Genomic DNA, 21,481 nt, shown 5'->3' with positions numbered 1-21,481 from the left:
ACAGGGCCCCTCAGTGCCTGCTGGCCTCCACGGTGCAGCCAGGAACCAGGCTTACCAGGGCCCCATGAGGGCAGGGTGGGGTCCTGCTTCAGGGTAGTGCAGCAGAGGCTATGATGGAAGTCATGCTCTGGGGTCTCAGACTCTAGAGGGCCAGCACCGTCAGGAGGAGCAGAAGACATGGCAAGAGACTGGTAGGAGGGGACAGCAGTACAGGTGACAGGAGAGAGCCCAGGGAGACTGGCAGTGCCACTGAAGGCGCCCACTGCCCTGCAGATTTAACCCTGCCTGGGGAAGGGAGAGCACAGCCTTCCAAGGATGGAGAGCCAGGGAGCAGAATAGAGGAGGCCTCTGCGATGAAGGCAGAGAGCCAAGATCTGACCTGTGACTTAAAAGCGCTCTTAAAACAGGTGTCCCAACAGTCAGAACCAAAGTCGTGTGTGCAGTCCCTGGGAACGCCTGCCTGAGACAAAATGCCATGAGGCCAGCTGTCCCCCAAGAAAGAAGCAGCCTAAAAAGCCCACAACTAGACACACCCATGTCACAGTTCTTAAATACAGATGTGGCGCCATGCTTAAGCACCTGGGGAGGAATCAGGGGCTGCCCCAGACACCCCAGCTGTATTCTTGCCCCAGCTGCCTGTGCGGCAGCTGACGCAGGCCAGCAAAGTGGGTCTCCAGAGCTGGGCAGAGGACTGCATGCCAGGGGCTCATCTGCCCTGCATATGTAAGAACGAGAGGTCAGTGCAGATAAAAGACCTCCCCCCACCCCCCGCCCAGTCCTCTTCAGGAAATAAGAGGACCCTTTAAGAATTGGTGCATACAATGTAGACATGAGCCAGAATTGTGACCTCAATGGCTAGGATGGGGTGGAATTCAAGGACCCAGGCCAGGGCTAGGCCACCATGGCCTGCCCCAGCAGGAAGGGGAAGGCGTGCTCTCCTTTCACATCCTTTACCTCGGCAGTCGTGTGGCATGGCAGCCACAGGCGGCTGCACCCCACCCCACACTCATCCCTCCCCGTCTTTAATGTAGGGACTGTTCATTTTGCTGGTGCCCTGGGGATGAGTCTTGCTGGCCTTAGCTGAACATGGGACACACACTGCTCATGTTAGCGATGGGTTAGACATGGGTATGTGACCTGGTCCTAGACAGTGAGTGGAGGAGAAACCTGGAGTGGGGTTTGAGGGGAGCATTGTCCCGCCTAGTCAGATGAGACAGCAGAGAGACCTGCTCCTCCCTGCTACCTTTGATCTCTACTGCAGAGAGGACTGTACTGCATTCAGTGGCCTGAGGATGACATGGACGAGAAGGGAAGGCCAGGCCTGGGTGGCATCACTGCTAAGTCAGCAGTGTACAGAAGTGTCCACCCGCAGACTTCTGGAGTGAGACAGCTAAATACAGGGTCCTGTTCCCAAGCTGTCGATCATACTGATGCTGGTGGTTTCTAGCTGAGGAACTGTGTTCGAGATATTGTTAGATGATAATGACTCTGGAGACCCTGGTAGGAGAGCAACTGACCTACATGTCTCTCTCTCCACGTGCCTGGAGCAGAGCTGTGGCATGTGTGACAGTGATCCTTTCTATTGCTAAGAAACTTAAGGAATGGCTTTCTACATTTTTACAGCTCTTTTTGGTGCCCTTAGCCATGAGTGGTGTTCAACTTGGAAAGGCTGTCAAGTGGTACAGTAGGTCCATCTACAGCTGGGAAGGGTCCTGGCCTAAAACCCACTTAAGAAAACAAATTAGCAGCAACAGTACATCCAAAGGCATGTAAATAAATATGCCCTGCTCCTCCACTGTCCAGCTGTGTGGCCTTATTTCTCTGAGCCTCAGTTTCCTGATTTATGTGAACAGCATGATGTACGATAGTGTCTGCTACCAGAGCTGTGAGGAGCAGCACTGAGCACGTGCAGCAACCAGAGGACAGCGCCTGGCCGGCAGGGAGTGCACAAATGTGCTGCTGTGTGTCAGTGTGTGAGTATGTGTGTGTGTGTGTGTGTGTGTGTTAGAGAGAGAGAGGAGTCTGGAAGGAGACCAACTGATCCAAAACTATGCTCAGGAGGCTGGGCCAGTGACTGAATTTAGTGTCATCTATGTTTGCTCTTTTTTCCCCACAATTTTAGAAAGTGAACTTATTCACTTTTGTGGGTTCTAAAACTACTTTGAAAAAGAAAGAAAAGAATAGTCAATTACCCCCAAAGTATTATCGTGGTTACCTCTAAGAAGTAAAAAGAACATTTTTCATTTCTTCAGACATTTCTGTAGAGTTCATTTTCCTTATTGCACACATATTAGTTTTAAATCAGGAGAAAAGTAAGTCACATGGTTATAGTCATGGGTAAACCACAGGCACAGGAAAGCAGCTGACAGCTATGCTGGGCACAGTGGGGCGGGCTGTCCCAGGCATAGAGGGATGGCTATCCTGGGTGCAGCGGGAAAAGCTGTCCTGGAGGTGAGCTGCACCGTCCTCATGGGGGCCCTCCAGTGGGGGTAAGCTCGCTGGGCTTTCCTGCCTCCTGGAGGTGCTCAGGCCCCAATGAAGGAGCCCGGTGTGGAGCCCCAGACCACAGCACATTTCAATGTCTGCTATATTGTGAGCCTAAGCCACTGACCACAGGGCTTGACCCCTGCGACCGTCCTTTCATTTCTAGAATGGGAAAGCACAGTGCTTCTCTCTGAGGGTTAAAAGGACGCTGGTGGGTGTCAGGGGCTTAGCCTAGCGCCTGGCAGGTAGGTAGAGTGAATGTGAATTCTCTCCCCTGCCTGCTGGCACCTGAGCCCCAGGCCTGCCTGCTCATGTCTTCTGCAGGCCCCGCAGGGTGGAGCCCGTCTGCTCAGGGCTGCAGGCCCAGATCCTCCACTGCTACCGAGATCGCCCGCATGAGGTGCTGCTGTGCTCAGACCTGGTCAAGGCATACCAGCGCTGCGTGAGCGCCGCCCACAAGGTAAGGCCTTGCCTGCCTCCCAGGTTTCCAGGGGGCTTGGGAGGTAGGGGAGGTACCGCTGTCTAGCATTGGAGATCTCTGCCTACCTTTTCCTGTTAGAGTCAGTTGCTCCACCTGGAGGTATCTGCATTTGCAAAGGGAGGGATTCTTGAGTCTTCACTTTCCTCAGTCACCTGCACACTCTCCTGGCTGCTTCCAGAAGCGCCTTGGACATCTGGCGCTGGGGAGATGATCCCTGTGGCGTTTGCCCTGTTAGGCTGGGTGGGAGCAGGCTGGGTAAAGTCAGGCCCCACCTTGAAGGGCCGGGCCCCTTGTGGGTGCCAGGGACTTCTTAGCTCTTAGCACTTAGGGGTGGGAGTGTGGCAGAGGCCCGAGTGCAGACTGGGGGTCCTAGCAAGGACAGGCCGTCTGGAAGAGGAGTGGGAGCAGGTACGGCCATCAGAAGCTGCTCACAGCCACCCCCCCTGAGCTGGTCTAGAGGGGTGTGCTGACTTGGCCTTCCTGGTGAGTGGTCCCAGGCCTCTTGTGCTCTCTGGTCACCTCCCACTCCAGTGGGCCTCGGTTGTCCTGGATGCCTGCGATGTGCTCCCAGCCAGCTCCTACTGTCTTCCTCCCCCACCCCCAACTGCTGCTGTCTATCCTAGATAAGTCCTCCCCCTTCCCAGGTCCCGTAGGGTTCTCTGGTGCAGTCAGGCTGTTCCCAGCCACACCTCACCCTTGCCCCACCCCAACAGGACAGCTCCCACCTTGGGGAGCATCATTCACTCTCAGGACACCTAGTTTGGGTTCCCTGAGGAGTACAGCCTGTTTGTGAAAATGTATGGGAGAAGCAATAGAATGAGGTCTCCTTTCCCACAGAAAAGCCTCTTTGGCCTGAGTAGGAGACAGGCTGCTTTAGGTATTTGGGGTGGAAAAGGCTAAGGCCAGATGCTCTGTGCTCTCCAGCTATGTCTGAGGGGAAATCTCTCCCACTGACCTGAGTGGGGTCCTGCAGCCCCGGGCCTGTGAGAGCTTCCTCGGGTCATGCCCTGCTCACACCCATCTGCCAAGGCTGATTGTTCCACCCTGGGCTGGTCACAGCCCCGACCAGCACCGACTGTCCCTTCATGGCCAGAGCACAGCCCAGAGGTAGCTCCACACAGGACGAGTGGATGCGAGGCCTCTGTCAGCCTTCTGAGAAAGGGAAGCCCTGGGTAGGACAGGCGGCCTCCTGCTCCATTTCAGAGTGTGGGAGGCTGCTCACTCTGCTTCCACGTGGGCAGGAGGTGCTGGGGTGCTGTGTAGGCTGGGCCAGACCAGGGCCCTTCGCACCGACCAGACACTTAGCTCCCTACTCACCAGCAAGATGAAGCCTCCAGATCCTCCCCACACCCAATCAAGGGCAGCTCCGAGTCTCTGTTCATCACACACCTAACTCTTTACCCAGGGATCTGCTGCAGCCTCTTGGCTTCCTGGCAGGGCCCACCCCTCAGTGACCAGCCCTCGACTCCATCCTCTCTCCATCTAGCCTCACCTCCGTGGTAATTTTCAGCCCCTACCCACCACCCCCAAGAGTATTTCTTTAACAAACACACCTCACCAATATATATTTCTTGCACCTAAGCAAAAATGTGATTACCAAGGAAGACAGATCACAAACCCTGAGAGAGGCTCTGGGACACTGCCAGGCCTGTCTCCCTCCCGTCCCCTACCCCTGACATGACTAGCAAAGAAACCGGAGACAGTGATGGCAGCGCCAGAGGTGCTGTGCTGCCTTGGCAGTGTGTGCATTTGGGGACAGCATATTCAACCTGACTCCCTCGGAGCCCCAGCACCCAGACACTTGGTTGGTGCCCTGTGTATGAGATATGGCAAGTGCTGGAGAAACTCTCACCACCCTTCGCCAGCCTCCACCTCAGAGGGCTGCTGGCAGAGCCAGAGAGCTGGGGGTGAAGGGTCCCTAAGAGAGATTTGCTTCTGCAAGGGGCCAGAGGCCCCAGTGGCAGGGGACAGAGGCCCACATGGTCAAGGGCCTTGGGGTGGGACAGCACTGCTTCTCTCTCCAGGATCTAGCATCTGCTCTGGGGCTTCTAGGGCGGGTTGGTGATGCCTAGGCCCAGAGCCTGGCGCCTGCCTATGTATGAATGTGCTGGCCGTCTCAGATGAGGACAGGGACCTCAGGCTCTCCACAACAGGACCCTGACTGTGTGGACCCCAGCATCCCAGCAGGCTCCCACTGAGCTGCAAAAAATCAGAGAACAGAGGGGAGGCCTTGACGAGGCAGAGCAGAGTTGGGTTAGACTCTTCTATACCCAAGGTGCTTGTCAGAAACACCACAGCAGGTTGAGGGGATGGGGGCAGGGGACCTGCCTTCTGAGCCAGCCCTGGGAGAGTAGAGGAGAGGGGAGCGTGTGCTGGTGTCACTGTCGCGTGCAGTGAGGGCCTGTCCCCTGCTGCAGGGGACTGTGCTGGGCTCCAGGGTACAGAGGTGAAGAGATTCACTGATGGGTCTCCAGGTGAGGAGGGAGACCAACTCATAGCTGCTCCCTGGGACGTACTTGCTGTCACAGGGCACTCTGCACAGAGCTGGTGGGCATGGGTGGAGTGGGCCCTGACTCAACTCTGACCTGTTCTCTTTGTAGGGCTGAGGAGCAGACATCATTCCCTGTCCTGGCAGTGACTTGGAGCCCTGAAGAAGGGACCAATCATGGGACCACAGTCCACAGAGCCCTAGGCCACAGCCACTGTGCCCTGCCGTTTCCTGCTGGGCCCCTGCATATGCCCCTGAGCCTGGGGCTGCCATGTGTTTAGGAAACAAAGTATGCGCTACTGTCTGAAAACAAATAAAGCAGATGCCTTTGTTTTCAGTCGTTGACTCACTGGCAAACAGTCACTGCTGCCTACTCTGCGTCCAGCCCTCTGCTGGACACCAGCGAAGTGGAGCTGAGGAAGATGGGCTGCTCCCCTTGGGGAGTCCCTGGACTGGCAGGGGAGATGGCCTGGGAACCCCTAATTACATTGCAGCAGCAACAGCAGGCTGCTGCGGAAGCAGGGATGAGAAGGAAGGGGAGCAGGCCTTTCTAGGGATGGCACGGAGGGAGAGCAGGCCAGCTTCCTGCAGCGAGTGCTGCCTGTGCCCAGGGAGGAAGCTGACCAGACAAGGGCAGGGCAGGCCGGAGACCCAGCAGAGTGGATCCCAGGTGTGAGGGCAGCAGGGGGTGGAGGAGAGCAAAGGCAGGCAAGGCAGTCAGGCAGTGTGGCTGCAGAGGCGGCAGGACTGAGGTGCGGCAGGCTGAGCTGGCACTGTCTCTGAGTGACGTTGCTCCGGCTGTGAGGTGGTGCCAGGGAGACAGGACTCAATGCCAGGGAGCATCACCAGTGTGTAGGGCCCCGCACAGCTCAAGCCCAAGGTGGGTTAGTGGGGCTGATTGGCAAGACTGAAACCGACTGAGCGACAGAAGAGGCCAGGTGACTTTGAAGTCTCTGACTTGGGTGTTGGGGGTTCTAAAATAAGGAATGCAGGGATTGAGGAGGGCAGATGACAAAGTGGGTTTGGGACATGCTCTCCCTGGTTGGTGTCCAAACACTGGCCTTCCAGTCCTTGACCTTTGGCCATGTCCCCCACCCAAGGTGCCCTGGCCACACTCAGCCTGTACCATGCCAGCAGGAGGATTTTGGGGTGGAGCCTGGGATCCTCTAACTGCTCTGCTGGTGACCTTGGGTTTCCTGATAGAGCCCTTGAGGAGTCCCCATGCCATCTGGAGCTGAAAGCCCGCAGCTTTGACTCAGACTTGGCAGCACAAACTTCCCTTCTCAGATTCTCAGACTCAGAGTTCAAGGGGTGAGTTGGGGCTTAGGCGTGTCCTATTGGCTGGGCGGGTAGCATACTAGCAGCCAGGCAGACAGCTTTGGGAGACTCCCTCTCTAGGAGTCCCGGGTCAGCCTGTGGAAACACACAAGGAGACTCCATGCAGTGTGATGCAGCGAGGAGGGGTGGGGTGCACTGGGCACCCTGGCCTGAGCGCTTCGGGGAGGGGCCTACTAAGAGGAGGGGTGAGGGGTCACAGGTCAGGCCTGTCCACCATGCTGTTCTGACTCCCTCAGAAGTGTTTGGCTTCCAAGGCTTTGTCCAACTTCAGATCTCACAGGAATAACTTTCAGCTGTTCATCCCCTTCTCCAGGTGTCACTTTTGGGGGTTAGAGACGCATCCTGGGGTGGGAAACGGACTCCCAGGTACACAGACACCTGTGGGCTGGATGTTGCCTGAGCCTGTACTAGCTCGCTCTGTCTGGGTAACAAACCACCCCCAGACTTCATAGCTTAAAACAACGCCCATTTTATGTGGCTCATGATTCTGCTGGGTGGAGCCTATGGCCCAGGCCCATTCATGTCAGCCAACAGACCTGTGACCCCAGATGGCCTCCTGTGTCCAGCGACCAGCGGCCCCATGGTTTCTTCCAAATGGCCCCTCCTCCTCCAGGCTAGTTCGGGCTCCAGTTTCACGCTCCCACACAGCCAGAGAGCCAGCTTCCAGCGGCATGCACTTCCTGATCCTCTGCCTGCGACTCCTTGTTCCTTCATTCCCTGGTAGCGAGTCTGGTCAGACTGCAGTTGGCCTGAGAGGAGTGAAAAGACCTCTTTGGCCTCTGAGCTCCACAAAGCTACCTCCTGCTTTGGGAATGGGGCCAGAACGAGGTTGGCAGTGGCAGTGGAGGGTAGCAGCAACAGCCCTCTCCCAGGGCCTGTGCAAAGAGGCGTCCAGGGACAGAGGCTGGCAGAGCAGCCTCATGAGATGGCACTGTTACCCACACATCACTGCATGATTGACTCAGACCAGGAGCTGACACAGGTTTGAAGGCCAAAGAGCAGAGCTGGGGAGCAACACCACAGGGGTGGGAGGTGCGGGGCAGGGGCCGGTAAGGCTCTCCAGGGGCTCATGCAGAATCCAGGGCCCTTCCTTCAGGTCCCCCACTGCCTCTGGCCCCTGGCTGGCTGAGTCTGCTTACCCCTCTCCCTCCTCCCCATAGTGTCCTTAGCCCTGGGCCTCCCACACCCCCAATTCCACACATCTGTCCCCAGATCTTGCAGGATTTTCATAAACTTCCACTTGGTCCTAAAAATAACACTCAAGCCTGACCCTGACCAGTCTGTCCACTTTCCACCTCCATGTCTGGCTCATGGCCCCTGCCTGAGACTCTTGCCTCCTCCTCCTTCAGGCTCTGTGCGGGAGCTTCTGGTCTCCTTCCACATTCCTCAAGGGTTAAGCACTGTGTGAGTCCTCAGAGCCCTCCTCCTGGGTGCCCACCCAGCCCGGACACAGGCCTCCAACCCAAAGGCAACACAGTGTGTGCACAGCCCGCCGGCTTCTCAAGATCAGCCTGATGTGGGCTCCTCTTGGCCACCCCTGGTCCTTGGTACAGGCAGGTAGGGAGTCGTTTGGGGACCAGGACTAGTCTCAGATGAGGACAGGGCACCTGTCCTCATGATGATGAGATGTAAGGACCATTACCAGCTTCTTCAGTGTCTCCGGGCCTGTTGGCATCTGCCTGGAGTCCTGGGTCTTGGCACCTCCTATAGTGGGTTCAGGCAGGAAGGGAGCCCGCTGCACACAGGGAAATCCACAGGCTCTGCAGGCCTGGGGGCCTCAGTTTAAATCCTGACTCTGCCTCCTGTTGGCTGCCAAGAAAGGCCAGCAATTCCCTTAGGCCTGAGCCTCAGTTTCCTCATTACAGAACAACTAAAGCAGTGTCTAGGATTTATAGGGAACACCAGTGGCCCACTCCGCATCCACCCATCTTCTTTTAGAAACAGCTTTTCAAGTTTTCTGAAGAACCACTCTCCCCAACTCTATCAACGACTCCTGTTCCCCTCTTCCTACCACCTTCACCTCCACACAGGGAGAGGGTTCTAGAGAGCAGAGCCAGCAGAGGCACACAGCCAAGGGATGGAGAGACTGTGCAAGGTCATTGAGCACCTGGATCCAGCCAGACCTGAAGTTAACCTGAGCTAGCAAGTTTCCCTTTTTGTCTGAACTGGGTTTTTGTCATTTGCAACAGGACTTCTCTGTGAGAGAGCATTGTTCTGGGAAGCAAATGTTCTCCTGTCAGCGCCCAGCTTCCCTTTCCTTTGAGCCAAGTTGAGGTGGCAGGTTTGACTCTTCCCAGCCTGGGGAGGGGAACACTGGCTTACACTGACTCTCCCCTCAGGGCAGCTTCAGAAGCTATCCCAGGCCCAGCTGCAGACTCTGCCATAGGGACCACAGGGCAAGACTCAGGAATGGACTTTGTAACTGGAGAGGAGCAGACAGACATGCTAGTGGCAAAGTCTGAGGCGCTGATAGGGAGGTGGGGGAAGCGTTCTGAGATTTCTTCAACCAGACCAGTTGGAAGTGAGGCACCCACGCACACCTCACCTGGTGAGCTCCTGTCCATCCTTAGGGGCCCAGCTCCGACTTCCACCCCTCTGTGCCCCCATGCGCACCTATATACCTTTAGGTAGAGGCTGGAGGCTCCTCTGAGTGAGTCCCTGCAGTCTTCACCTGAGGGGGTAGAGACAAGACCTGGGGGAGCTCCAGTGGATGGAGCTCTACTCCCCAACTCCAGCACCCCTGAAGGACCAGGGCATGTTCAATTGTTTCTATCAGCTTCTCTCTCCCTCATTGTTTTCTGGGGGCTTTGGATTGGGATGAGGGAACGAGCTCCTGACTGTGCACCTGACATCGTGCATTCCTCTCCTTGGGTCTCGGTGTCCACCATGCAGGATGATTGTGCAAATGTGTGTGCATTGGTGTGAACCGTGTGTCCAAGTATGCAAGTGTGTGTGTATGAGTCTGTGCACATGTCCATCCTGCGTGTGTATCCATGTGTGTGCACACATGTGAGTGCATGGCGCGCCAGCACACATGTGCAAGCATGTGCATAGGTGTGTGTACCTGTCCATCTGTGTGTGTTCACGTCTGTGCATGTGTACTTGAGTTTGCGCACAGCCAGCCAGTCATGCTCAGCACCTACGGATGCTCACGGGCTCTTCCCAGCCTGGATATCAGCCATTTCTCCACTTCCTCAGAGCCAGATCTTTGCCCCTCCCCTACTGGAGACTGTGTGTGTGTCCCCAGGACCATCTGTAACACTGCGTGGGAGTGTGAATGTTTGTGTGTTCTCATGTGTACCTACACCTCAGTACCTCCATGTGGCTGTGTGTGGTAGGAGTCAGGTCTGAGAGAAATTCACGGGTGAGGAGTGTGTCCAGCAGGGTGTGCACCTAGAGGAAGATGCTGCAGGCTCGTGCCCCGGCTGAGTGACCGTTAAGCGGGAGTATTAATACTCATCCCACCAGTTGCAGGGGCATTCTTGGTGACGACATTGGTTGTATCATTCAGGGTCCAACCAGGAAGATAGCACCCTCGCTTTTGAGCAGGGAGAGTTGAATGCAAGGGATTGGTCACAAAGGAGATGGAGGAACTAAAAACCCAGATGGGATAGTGTGAGAGATAACTCAGATCAGCAGCCGTAGGACCTCCTGCCACCTGGGGCTGCAGAGACAGAGGGAAAAGGCAGGATCACCCAATGGAAGCTGGCACCGCAGGGGCCCTGCACAGGGAAGCTGGGGCCTCTAAGGAGTCACAGCAGCTGTGAGAGGGCTGCCCATGACAGAGGAGGTGGAAATGCCCTGGCTTCGTTCTGCCCTTGGCCATAGGTAGTGCCTTCCATGGCGGAAAGCCGGCTGCTGCCGGCCACCCCCTGTGGTAGAGGAATGGGTCTGAGGAAAAGGCCCAGGAAGGTGCCTTAGTGGGACCATGTGGGCTGTGCTGAGTGGTGTGTGTGCCTGCATGTGTGCCTATGCTCAGGTGGGCATGTGAGATGTAGCTGGAATGGCAGGTGTGTGCATGTCCCTATGCACCTTTATTCCTTGTGTCAACAGGACAGCCTACAGAGAATAGTGCCAATAATCAAACTGAGCATTTATCAGACCTTTACCATGTGCCAGGTACTGTGCTGAGCCCTTTATAAATACTTACTTGGTTAAGGTTTCACATGACCTTGTGAAGTAGATACTGCTGTTATCCTCATTTTATAAGTGGGGAAACTGTGGACAGAGTGTGAGTGATTTGCCCAAGATCACGCAGTCTAAGAGCCAGGGCTGGGCTTGGAGCCACCTGGCTCTAGAGTCCTGTGCCTAGTACCAAACTGTGCCTGCTGTTGGAGTCAGGGCCCTGCCTGTGTGCCAGGCAGGGCTCTGACACCCAGAGTCTTGCTCTGCTCAGCTCCAGGGACCCAGCTGAGGAGCCAATCCATTCCCCTTGCCTCTCCAGATGGGAAAGGTGGCCGCTGGCAGAAATGGCTGAAGTTTGTTCCTTCCCACATCATTACTGGCCTGGGGAAGTCCTGTGACCCCAGGTCAGGATCTAAGCCAGGCACCACCAGCAAGGTGGCTGTGAGCCCTGGAACAACAGTCCAGGTGAGGTGGGAGAAACTGGTCCTGCCTCAGCCTCTCGCTGCACCTCACCCTCCCATGGCACTGCCACCCCCGCAGGTGCAGATGTGGCCGAGATGCCCAGAGTCAGGTGACTGGGAGGGGAGTAGGAGCACCCAGGAAGGTGCAGAGTGGTCACAGTGGTGCTGCCACAGGAGGTGAATCACTGAGACCTCCTGGGAGGCCTCATTGGGTGAAATGCATCAGAAGCCTTTCAGAGTGTGCAAACTCACAAAAGCAAGCAAAACAAACCCCACAACATCCCTCTGTTTGCTATTTACAAGAGACATCACCTTAATTATGAGAGCACAAGTTGATTGACAAGAAAGGAATAGAAAAAGTCCTGCAAACTGTAAGAAAGCTGAAATGCTTGTCTTAGTATCAGACTGAGCAGACTGAGACAGGAATCATTATAGGCAACAAAAGGGGACATTTTAAATAACAGAAGGGACAGCTCACAGGAAGACTTAGAACCCCAAAATAAAACATGGGTGCACCTAACAAAGAGCTTCAAAATACAGGAAGCCAAAACTGGCAGAATGGAAAAAGCAGTAGCCCAGTCCGGAATCATCATTGGAGATTTGGCAATGTCTACACCGTTTGCACAGCAATTCTAACGCTAAGAACCAATCCTAAGGAAGGAAGCATGTGTGCAGGTCCTGTGTCCTGGGCGCTCATCCTGATGTCTGCTCACTGCCTCCTCCCTTTGTTCACACATAGCCCTGACGCACCCTCCCTGGAGCCGGAGCATCCAAGCCTTGAGCCACTCCTGAGCATGTAAGTCTGTTTTCTCATCTGTAAAGTGGGGAAAAGTACAGGCACCATCCCCTAAGGGAGTTGAACGCTCATGGAGTTGGGAACATAGGGCAAGTCTGCCCTCCAGGGAGGCCTTGGCTGCTGAGAGCCACTTTACCAACAATCACACCCTAGGGGCCAGGAGCTTCATCCCTTGCCTGGTGATGGGGTGGGTTGTAAAGGGTGTCTTCACTGGGAGTGACTTGGAAGGGGGTCCCAACTTGGGAGCTAGCCCAGCCCGCCCTCTGCCCACTGCCCCCTCCCTCATCATGTGGGTGTGGACCCTGGTACCTCCTGAGAACTGCCCTGCAGGTTCATCTCTGAGTCGGCTGCTCAGGGCACATAGGGAACTAACATCGCTCTCCCCTTTCTATCCTAGGTGCCCTCCAAGCAGTAGTGATACCAGTCTGTTTCCTCATGGGCTTAGGGTCTAGCAGGAAAGGTGGCATTTGCCATCAATTGTGGTGAGGCCCCCAAGCTCAGGGTCTTGGAGCTTGGCCTAGGTCAGTGGTCCCCAGCCTTTTTGGCACAAGGGACCAGTTTTATAGAAGACAAATTTCGCATGGATGGGGTTGAGGCGGTGGGGAATGGTTTCAGTATGAAACTGTTTTCCCTCGGGTTACTGGGCATGAGCTAGATTTTCATAAGGAATATGCAACCTAGATCCCTCACATGTGCAGTTTACAATAGAGTTTGTACTCCTATGAGAATCTAATGCTGCCTCTGATCTGACAGGAGGCGGAGCTCAGGGAATGCTCGCCGCCCGCCGCCCCTGTTCCTAACAGGTCAGGGACTGGTACTGGTCCACAGCCCGGGAATTGGGAACCCCTGGCCCCGGTCATGTGAGGTTAGAGGGCTGAGCCGGTGCTAGCCAGGTGAAGGGGCTGCTTTGTTCATGCATTTTTCAGGGAGTGAGAGTTCTTTTGTTGTTTAGAGCCAGTATCTCACTCTGTCATCCAGGCTGGAGTGCACTGGCTTGATCCTAGCTCGCTGCAGTCTTGACCCCCTGCGCTTAAGCAATCCTCTTGTCTCATCCTCCCAAGAAGCTGGGACTACAAGTGTGTGCCACTAGTGTTTATAATAGTGTCAAAATATTGGAAAAAACCTAAATGCCCAACAATAGGGGATGAAATAAAATGTGGTACCTCCATAAGATAACTCTAAAGCCTCTAAGAATAGGGATACTGAGTGTATTCACATGGCACTCTCTCCACTCCATTTAAAGTAGCAGGCACTGTACAAACTCATTCTTTAGATGAAAAAAATCTTACCTATGCATATGTAAAAATATGTAGATGCCCAGAGAAAAAGGTCAAGAGCGTTATACATTAAAATGTTATCATGCTTTTATCTGGGGATAGGATTATGGATGTTTTGGTTTTTGTTTTATAATTGACTGTATTTTCTGTTTTTCTACATTAATCTGAATTTTGCTTATTACCCCCAGGCTAGAAGCCTCCTGAATGTAGATGTTGGACATGGTCTTCCACAGTCTGGGCCTGTCCGGTCGTGGCCAGGCAGGGTCCACTCTTCCAACACATCTGGAATCTTCATTGGGTGCTACCTGGGCCCAGCTCTTCAGCCCCCAGGCCGAGCCTGGATCTCCTTGAGTAAGGTGCTTTCCCTGCCTGCCAAGCAGGGAGAGGCAAGGGGATAAACCCTGCGGAGGAGGAGAAGGGGGAGGAGGGACAAGGCAGGAGGCCACTGTGTGCCGGAGGGAGGCCCCTAAAGCCATGGGAGTGGCAGCCGCAGGAGGGGTCTCCGTTGTTTATTCACCCTTTGTGTTCATATACTGAAGATAGAGCATGAGCAACACAGAGGGAAAAGCCCTGTCCTCTGAGCTTAGAGATCAGTGGGGGAGACAGACCAGATCAAAAACAGGTTCTATAGGGTGGTACACAATGCAGAAAAAGCAGAGGGGATGGGACAGCCCGAAGCAGGCTGGGACAGGGGCTGCGGTTCCCTGCACTCCTCCTCTCCTCTCCCAGGAGAGACACCCACACATAGGTGAGCCACCTCATTGCCCTGGCCCTGGGACCAGCACCGCCCAAACCGGTTCTCCATAAGGAAAAACACTTCCCCCTCATGTGATATCCTGCCTCATTAAATTTAATGGGCTGGTTATTCCCGCTAAATAAACATCAACTAATTATGAAAAACGTATTTGCCGAAGTTTGACTATGAAATGGACAAACCAATTACATGGTTATTCAGCCTCAAAACACACTCAGTAATGAAGTGGGGTGCAGACCAGCAGTGGGAGGGATGGGGGAGCGCCTGGGAGGCAGAGCTCCCCTCTACCCTTTCCCATGCTGCAGAGCTTGGGGGCCCTCCAAATGTCAGCATGCTGGACAGAGGCTCAGAGTCGGTCACCCCCTCCTGCACAAGTGACAGAACCCTCGCTGAAACTGACTACCGCAACGAATGTGTAGGCTTCAGAAGTCCAGGAGTGAGCTTCAGGCCAGCTGCATCTAGAGGCTTAACCACAGTTACTGGGACCTGGGCTTTCTCCTTCCAGCCCAGCTCTTTCTGTCCCCATCATTCTGTTCTCAGCTTTCCATGGGTCCGAGCTCTGGTGTAGCTTAGCAAGGTCCTCTGCTGAGGGGCTCGCCAGGCCAAGATGAGGTGAGGCACCCCCTGTGTCTCCATGAGAGGCTCCAGCAAAGCCCACCTTACAAGGAGAATTTCTCTTTCCCTGAAATTCTCCGTTTCAGGGTTAAAGGTCAGATAAAAAACAACAACAACAAAAACCCTACCGCTAAGAAAGTAATATTAGAAAATCCTCCAGGGAGACCAGTAAGCATATGAAAAAAACTGTTCCACATCATCACGACTAACCAGGGAACTGCAAACTGAAACCACCAAGAAGTGCTTCTACATCCAAGCAATGGCTGAGGTGAAAGGACAGGCAATACCCAACGTCAGGGAGAAGGAGCAACCCCCGGGGGCTCACTGCTGCTGTGAGGAGTATGAAAGGATGACAGTTGCTTCGGAAAATGGCTTGGCAGTTCCTTATAAAGTTAAACATCCGCCTACACCGCGATGCAGCAATCTTACTCCTGAGTTAATACCCAAGAGAATGAATATGTATGTCCTCTAAATAGTACGCACAAGAATGTTCATAGAGCCTTACTCATCACAGCCACAAGGTTAAAATAACCCAAGTGCTCATGGAAAGTAGAATGGTTAAGTTGTAGTTTATTCATACGATGAAATACTACAGCATCACGAAAAAGAACACACTCGAGCTCCCTGTAGCAACATGGATGGATCTCTCAGACATCTCATGGTGAGAGACAGAGGTAGATACAGAAGAATTCACGGTTGTATTAGCTATCTACTGCCTCCTAACTAATAACCACAAACTCGCTTGCAGCAATGTATGTCTGTCCCCCACTTTCCGTGGGTCGGAGCTCTGGTGTAGTGCAGTGGGGTCCAAGACTGCCCTCCAGATGTGGCCAGCCTGGCTTCCTCTCTGCAGCTCAGGCTCCTCATTCAAGTTCACCTGGATATTGGCAGAATTCATTATCTTGCTGGAGGACCGATGGGCTGTCTTTTTGCTATCAGCTCAGCTAGAGGCCACCAGCCATCCTCTGCCTGGAGACTTGCTCACAGACCCTCCATTGCCAGCAAAGGGATCTCTTGCATGTATAACATAATCATGAGAGGGACATGCCTTCACATTTGCCTAATCTATTGCTTAGAAGCCAGTCACACGCTTAAGTGGGAGATTATAGAGATGTGACTCATGGGAGGCCTGCCATGGTACTGGATGGGTCTGTTTATATGAAGTTCAAAGATAGGCAAAACTAACCTATGGTGAAGGAGTCTGATAGGGGTTCTCTGAGGGGTGAGAGGTGGGGTCAGAAGAACCTTTGTTTTGTGGAGATTACACATGTATTTGTGTAGAAGTGTAAAGATGCATTCATTGACCTGTGTGCCTAAGGATTGGGGACTTCATTGTATGTAAAAGAAATAAGGAGGGAGGGAGAAGGGAAAGGAAAAAGGAAGGAAAGAAGGGAGGAGAGAGAGAGATCTATCTAAAAGCAGCTCTTAGTTTGTATCTTTTTTGCAAACAGAGAGGCAGGATGTCCCTCTGTGTCTGCATGTTGGACACAGTGTATACATCTCTTCATGGACACAGGAGACACCCATATCAGTTTTTGCTCTGGTGAGCTGGAGGCAGGTGCTGGAGGGAGGCCGACTTCATTGTATCCTTTTATGCACTTCTTGGATTTTATTTTACAATGAGCATATATTTTAATAATTAACACATCTTTAAAAAAAAAAAAAAAAGGGCCAGGCAACTTGTAGGGTAAAGGGTACTTGGGGCGGTGGTGGCTGTGATATCAGAGCAGTTGTCCCCACACCATCCCCACCTTATAGTGTGAAGTTGAGAGGTGAGTACAGCTGTAAGTCAGGGGAGACTGCTAGCATCTGTTCCAGGTTGGGAAAAATCTCTTATATTTTCCTCCTAGTGGCTGCAGCAAAGGGTCAGATAGGGACACCACACCTGGGAATGCACACAGAGGAAGGTGAAACCAAGAAATAGATGCCTGGTGACATTATGGGAGCCCCTGGATTCAGTCCTGCCTGAAGCCAGACAGGGAAGCACATGGATGAATGTCCCTTGGGATGAAACAAAGCTGGGTTTCAGCCAGCTTCTTCTAGTGCTGTCCTGCCCATGGTTTATGTCCGGTGTCTACTCTGATTGGCTGTTAAACATACACGTATTTTTCAGTTTTTAAAGATGGAGTCACACTGTGTTGCCCAGGCTGGAGTCAACCTCCTGGATTCAAGTGATCCTCCCACCTCAGCCTCCCGAGTAGCTGAGACTGCAGTTGCATGCCACTGCACCTAGCTTTGGCTGTTAAATATTTTAAATGTCATTTTGGTGTTTGTTCCTTGAGCCCAAAAAGCTCTGCCATCTGGATGGGGTCTCCAGGCCATGGGGCTTGGAGCTGGGTGTTCAGGTCCAACCCCTCCCTTTGCTGCTCTGCTGCCCCCTTTTCAGTGGGCCTGCATCCCTGGGGCTGGTACCTGGCACACCAGGTGCCCAGGAAGGGCAGGCGGCCCAGTTGGCCTGGCCTTCTGAGGGCACAGGAGAGCTGGGCTGGTTCTGTCTGCGCGTTTTCTGTGGAATGCAGACCGTGCTGGCAACACCAGGGCCTCGGGACACCTCTGCTTCTGACGCAGGCCGAGGACCGCGGTGATGCCCCGTGGTGAGCTGCAACTGCTCCTGACAGAGGCCGGGTGGGCGGGTGCTTCAGGGCAGGCTTCCCAGAAGAGGAGGAGCCTGCGAGGGGGCTGAAGGAAGGTCAGCAGGGTGACCTCAGGGGAAGTACGTTGTTCCCTCTCTCTCCAGAACAGAGGAGCAGAACAAGCATCATGTGCAAAGCTTGTGGTGAACCGGGGAAAGCACAAAGCACCCCCGTGATGGAGCGTGGGGGTAGGATAGGAAGAGGTTGGCAGAGGGAGGGCGCCTCTCTGCTTCCTCCGGGGGCCTCTGTGGCTCCGTCTGGCTGTCCAGAGCAGTTGCCGAGTGTGGCCCTGGGGCCTGTCACTTCTTCATGCCTTGGTTTCCTCATCCGTGTAAAGGGGGCAGTCACGGCCCCTCCCCACCCACCCGGTGGTCAAGATGCCTTGGGGAACCTGGCACAGGGCTGGCCCTTCACATGTCTTTGCTCTGGTCCTCACAGAGACCCCAGGGCCACGTGATTTGTGGTGTGGTCCCGAAAAGGCACTGAGGGATGGTGTCGGGAGGAGACCCCATGTTGCTGCCTTCAAACCCTGTGCTCTTTCAGATGAGCCCCCAGCTGCCATGGTGGCATTCCCCACTGGGCCAGGGTTGCCCCATAGGGCTGAGGCAGAGGATGGTATGGTGGTTAGAAAAGGTCCCCAAACTCCCGCCCTCCCTTTCCATCTCCACTCCCACCCATGCACCGACCCGTCAATAGTGCAGGCTGCTGCAAAGAGGCATGCATGGGGCTGAGGGTGAGTAGGAGGCTCCCAGCGGGCTCTCTGTAGCTGGGGCTGGAATCCAAGGCTAGCAGCTCAGGCCCCTGGAGGCCAGCCTGTTGCTGGCCAGGTGGCAGATTGTGTTTTCCAAAGACTGCCTCCCCTGCACACCCATCCTGCAGGGCTTTGCAATGCACAGTGGGCCTGACACCCCTGCCAGAGGTGGGGGCTGTGCTCTGTTCCCTGGAGAGCCATGGGGCTTGTCACCAATCTGCCTGATGCAGCATAGCCCAGCGGTGGTGCCCTGCAGGCTTCTGAGCTCCAAACCCCCACTTCTCCTCCTCTGCCTTCCCTCTCCCTGCCCCCCTGGATGGGAGCTGTGCATGGACACATAAGAAGGCCGGCTGCCCTGAAGCCATCATGCTGCAGAGGCTGTGGAAAGGCCCCACAGAGCTAGACAGAGCTGCCAAAGAGCCCTGCCCCAGGGAAGTCTTGCCAGATAGGTGAGGAGCTGCAGCCTGTGCAAGTCCCAACTGAGGCCTCAGACACTGGGACAGAGACCAGCCTTTCCCACTGTCCTCTCTGAATTCCCCGCAGAGACCACGAGAGAGAAAGGCAGCTACTGGCCGAAGCCACTACATTTTAGGGTGACTTGTGATGCTGCCGCAACTGATAGCGACTGTACCCCCACAGCCCCTGATGGATGCTTTGCCTGGCACCAGACTCTGTGCCCCTGAGAAGATGGGCTCCCTGGCTTGCCAAGCTGCTGTTTGTGGGGCTGGATAATAAGCAGCTGAATGAACCAGAGACTATCAGTTGATTGAATGGGACTGGGGTGCATTTTCCATCAGGGAATCGGGGGCTCCTCTGAAGAGGCGATATGAGCTCTGAGGCCTGGAGAAGGAGGAGATGGCTCTGGGAGCTGGGGCCAGGCAGCCCGGCCCAGGATTGCTGTGATGGCCTCTGCTGGGTATGGCCCCCAGAGGCCTGCTGGCCGGTGAGCTCTGTGGGGGTGCACAGGGCGCTGGTTCTGCCCAAGAGGAAATGCCAACAGTGGAGTTGATGCTGGTGTAAGAGCAACAGCAAAGGTATTTTTTAAACTTTTTTATGTTGAAATAATGATAATCTGTAACAATTACAGATTCACAGGAAGTTGGAAAGAGTAGAGAGAGAAGCCTGTGTACCCTTCACCCAATCTCCCCCAATGGTCACATTCTACATAACCACCACACATCAGAAAAGGGACATTGGCACTGGTGTGACAAGGGTGTCAAGCCCTGTGTCACTTTATCACACATGGAGATCCATGTTCCTGTCTGTGTAACCAGGATACAGAACTGTTCCCTCTCCACGGAGACCCCCTGGTACTCCCCTTCACAGTGACAATCACCCCACCACCCCAGCACCTGGCAGTCACCAATCTCCTCTCAATCTCTGTGATTTTGTTATTTCAAAAATGTTATATAAATGGAATTATGCCATTTACATTTTCTGTAATTACTGATATAGCTTCAGTCTGCTGTTTTATTTGTTGCTTTGTTTGTTCCTGTGTTTGTTGTTGGTGGTGTTTCTCTATTTTCTTTTTTCTGCCTTGCCGTGTGTTACTTAGACATATTTAAGCATCTATTTTGGTTTATGTACAGTGCTTTTAGTGTATATCTTTGTATAGATTTCTAGTGGCTGCCATATTGCATTATACATATGTACTTATCACGGTCTACTGCCATCAACATTTTACCATTTCAAGTGACGTGTAGAAAGCTTACCTGTCTTTGTGTCCCTTTTCCTCTTCCACTTATAATATAATTATCTTAAATATTTTTTCTACATACATTGAGACATTCAACAATGCTATAATTTTTGCTTCAACCATCAAATGTAACTTAGAAACCTTCAGAGAAGGGGTCCGTTTTATTTACCCATAGTTTTGTTCTTTCCATTGTGCTTTCTTCCTGATGTCTCAAGATTCCTCCATTATCACTTTCTTTCCATGAGAAGAAATTCCTTTGGCCCTCCTTTCATAGCAGGTTTGCTGGCAACAAACTTTGTCCTTCACCTGAAAAGGTCTTGATTCCCCCTCATTCCTGAGGGATAGTTTCACTGGGTATAGAATTTATGGTTGACAGCTCTTTTCTTACGGCACTTAAAAATGCTCCACTTATTTCTTGCCTCCGTGCTTTCTGATGAGAAATCCATGTTGTTTGGAAGGTGGTTATGTGGTGGCTTTCAAAATTGGGGTTTGTCATTGTTGTTTAGCTTTTGGAAGTCTGACTGTGATATGTCTTGGTGGGGATTCCTTTGGATTTATAATGTTTGGAGTTCATTCAGCTTCTTGAATCCTTACATTTATGTCTTTTGCCAAGTTTAGGAGATTACTTCTTCAATATTTTTTCAGCTTTGTCCTCTTTCTCTTCTCCTCCTGGCAATTAGATGACATGAATGTTAGATCTTTTGTTATCTCTCAGATAACTCTTCTCCCACCCCTAGTCTATTTTCTCTCGGTTTCAGACTTGGTGGTTTCTATTGCTCTATCTCCAGGTTCACTACATCTTTCCTTTGACCCTCTGTTCTGCTTTGGAGTTATCCATTAAGTTTTTATTCTGATTATTGTATGTGTTTTAAAAATTCTAAAATGCCCATTTGGTTCTATTTATAACTTCTGTTTCCTTGCTGAGACATTCTTTATTTTCATTTGTTTCAAGCATGTTCATAATTGCTCATCAAAGCACCTTTATGATGGCTGCTTTAAAAGCCTCATCAGATAATCCTGATAGTCCTTCCTGTTCAACATATACCAGTATTGGTGTATGCTGATTGTATTTTCTGGTACAGTTGACATTTCTCTGGTTCTTGCTATGACAGGTGATTTTTTTTATTGGATCTTGAAAGTTTGGGGTATTGTATGTTGAGACCCTGGATTACATTTCAATCTTCTGTTTCACAGCTGGCCTCTCCTGACCCCATATGGTAGACAAAGAGGGGTGCTGTCCCATTACATCAGGAAAGGGGGAGGGAAACCCAGCTTCCCCACTTTAGCCCAGGTGTTTTTAGCACAATGAGAAAACGGGCTGCTTCCCTCATCTCCAGGGAAGCAGGAGGCTGATCTCTTGCTGCCCTGCTTCTTGGCAGGTCAGTGAGGAGCAAGGGCTGCTAGGCCTTATAAAGAGGGTGCCAGGGATGGCTTTTCCAGAGGCTGTGGTCCTGGAGAGGGCTCCCATACTTGGGGACATCTTTGGTGACCTGTGACCCCCCCAGGGTGACAAGCAGCATTCTGGGAGTGGTAGGAACTGGACTGAGCCAGGGACTGCAAACTGGAGGCCTGCTGGCTGGGA

General features: G+C 53.2%; 1 protein-coding gene across 20 annotated transcripts in view; it reads left to right on the top strand.

The window, feature by feature from the left end:
• The window catches only part of CHCHD6 (coiled-coil-helix-coiled-coil-helix domain containing 6), a 246,887-nt gene extending 232,537 nt beyond the window's left edge, over positions 1 to 14,350 (top strand). For 18 of the 20 annotated variants that reach the window (XR_013413425.1, XR_013413424.1, XM_077990945.1 and 15 more), the window contains 2 exons: positions 2,809 to 2,944; positions 5,566 to 5,790. Coding sequence is in view for 18 of the 20 variants with exons in the window: in XM_077990939.1 (XP_077847065.1) it covers positions 2,809 to 2,944; positions 5,566 to 5,571 (142 nt within the window). In the remaining 2 variants the exon portion in view is untranslated. Of the gene's footprint in view, positions 1 to 2,808; positions 2,945 to 5,565; positions 5,791 to 11,917 lie in introns of those variants that run through there. The other 2 variants (NM_001266664.1, XM_077990940.1) reach the window with 2 other exon arrangements.
• The last annotated feature ends 7,131 nt before the right edge of the window (positions 14,351 to 21,481 follow it).

Source organism: Macaca mulatta, chromosome 2 (assembly GCF_049350105.2).
Source record: "Macaca mulatta isolate MMU2019108-1 chromosome 2, T2T-MMU8v2.0, whole genome shotgun sequence".
Classification (NCBI taxonomy): Eukaryota; Metazoa; Chordata; class Mammalia; order Primates; family Cercopithecidae; genus Macaca; species Macaca mulatta.
This window is presented reverse-complemented; position numbering and strand designations above follow the sequence as displayed.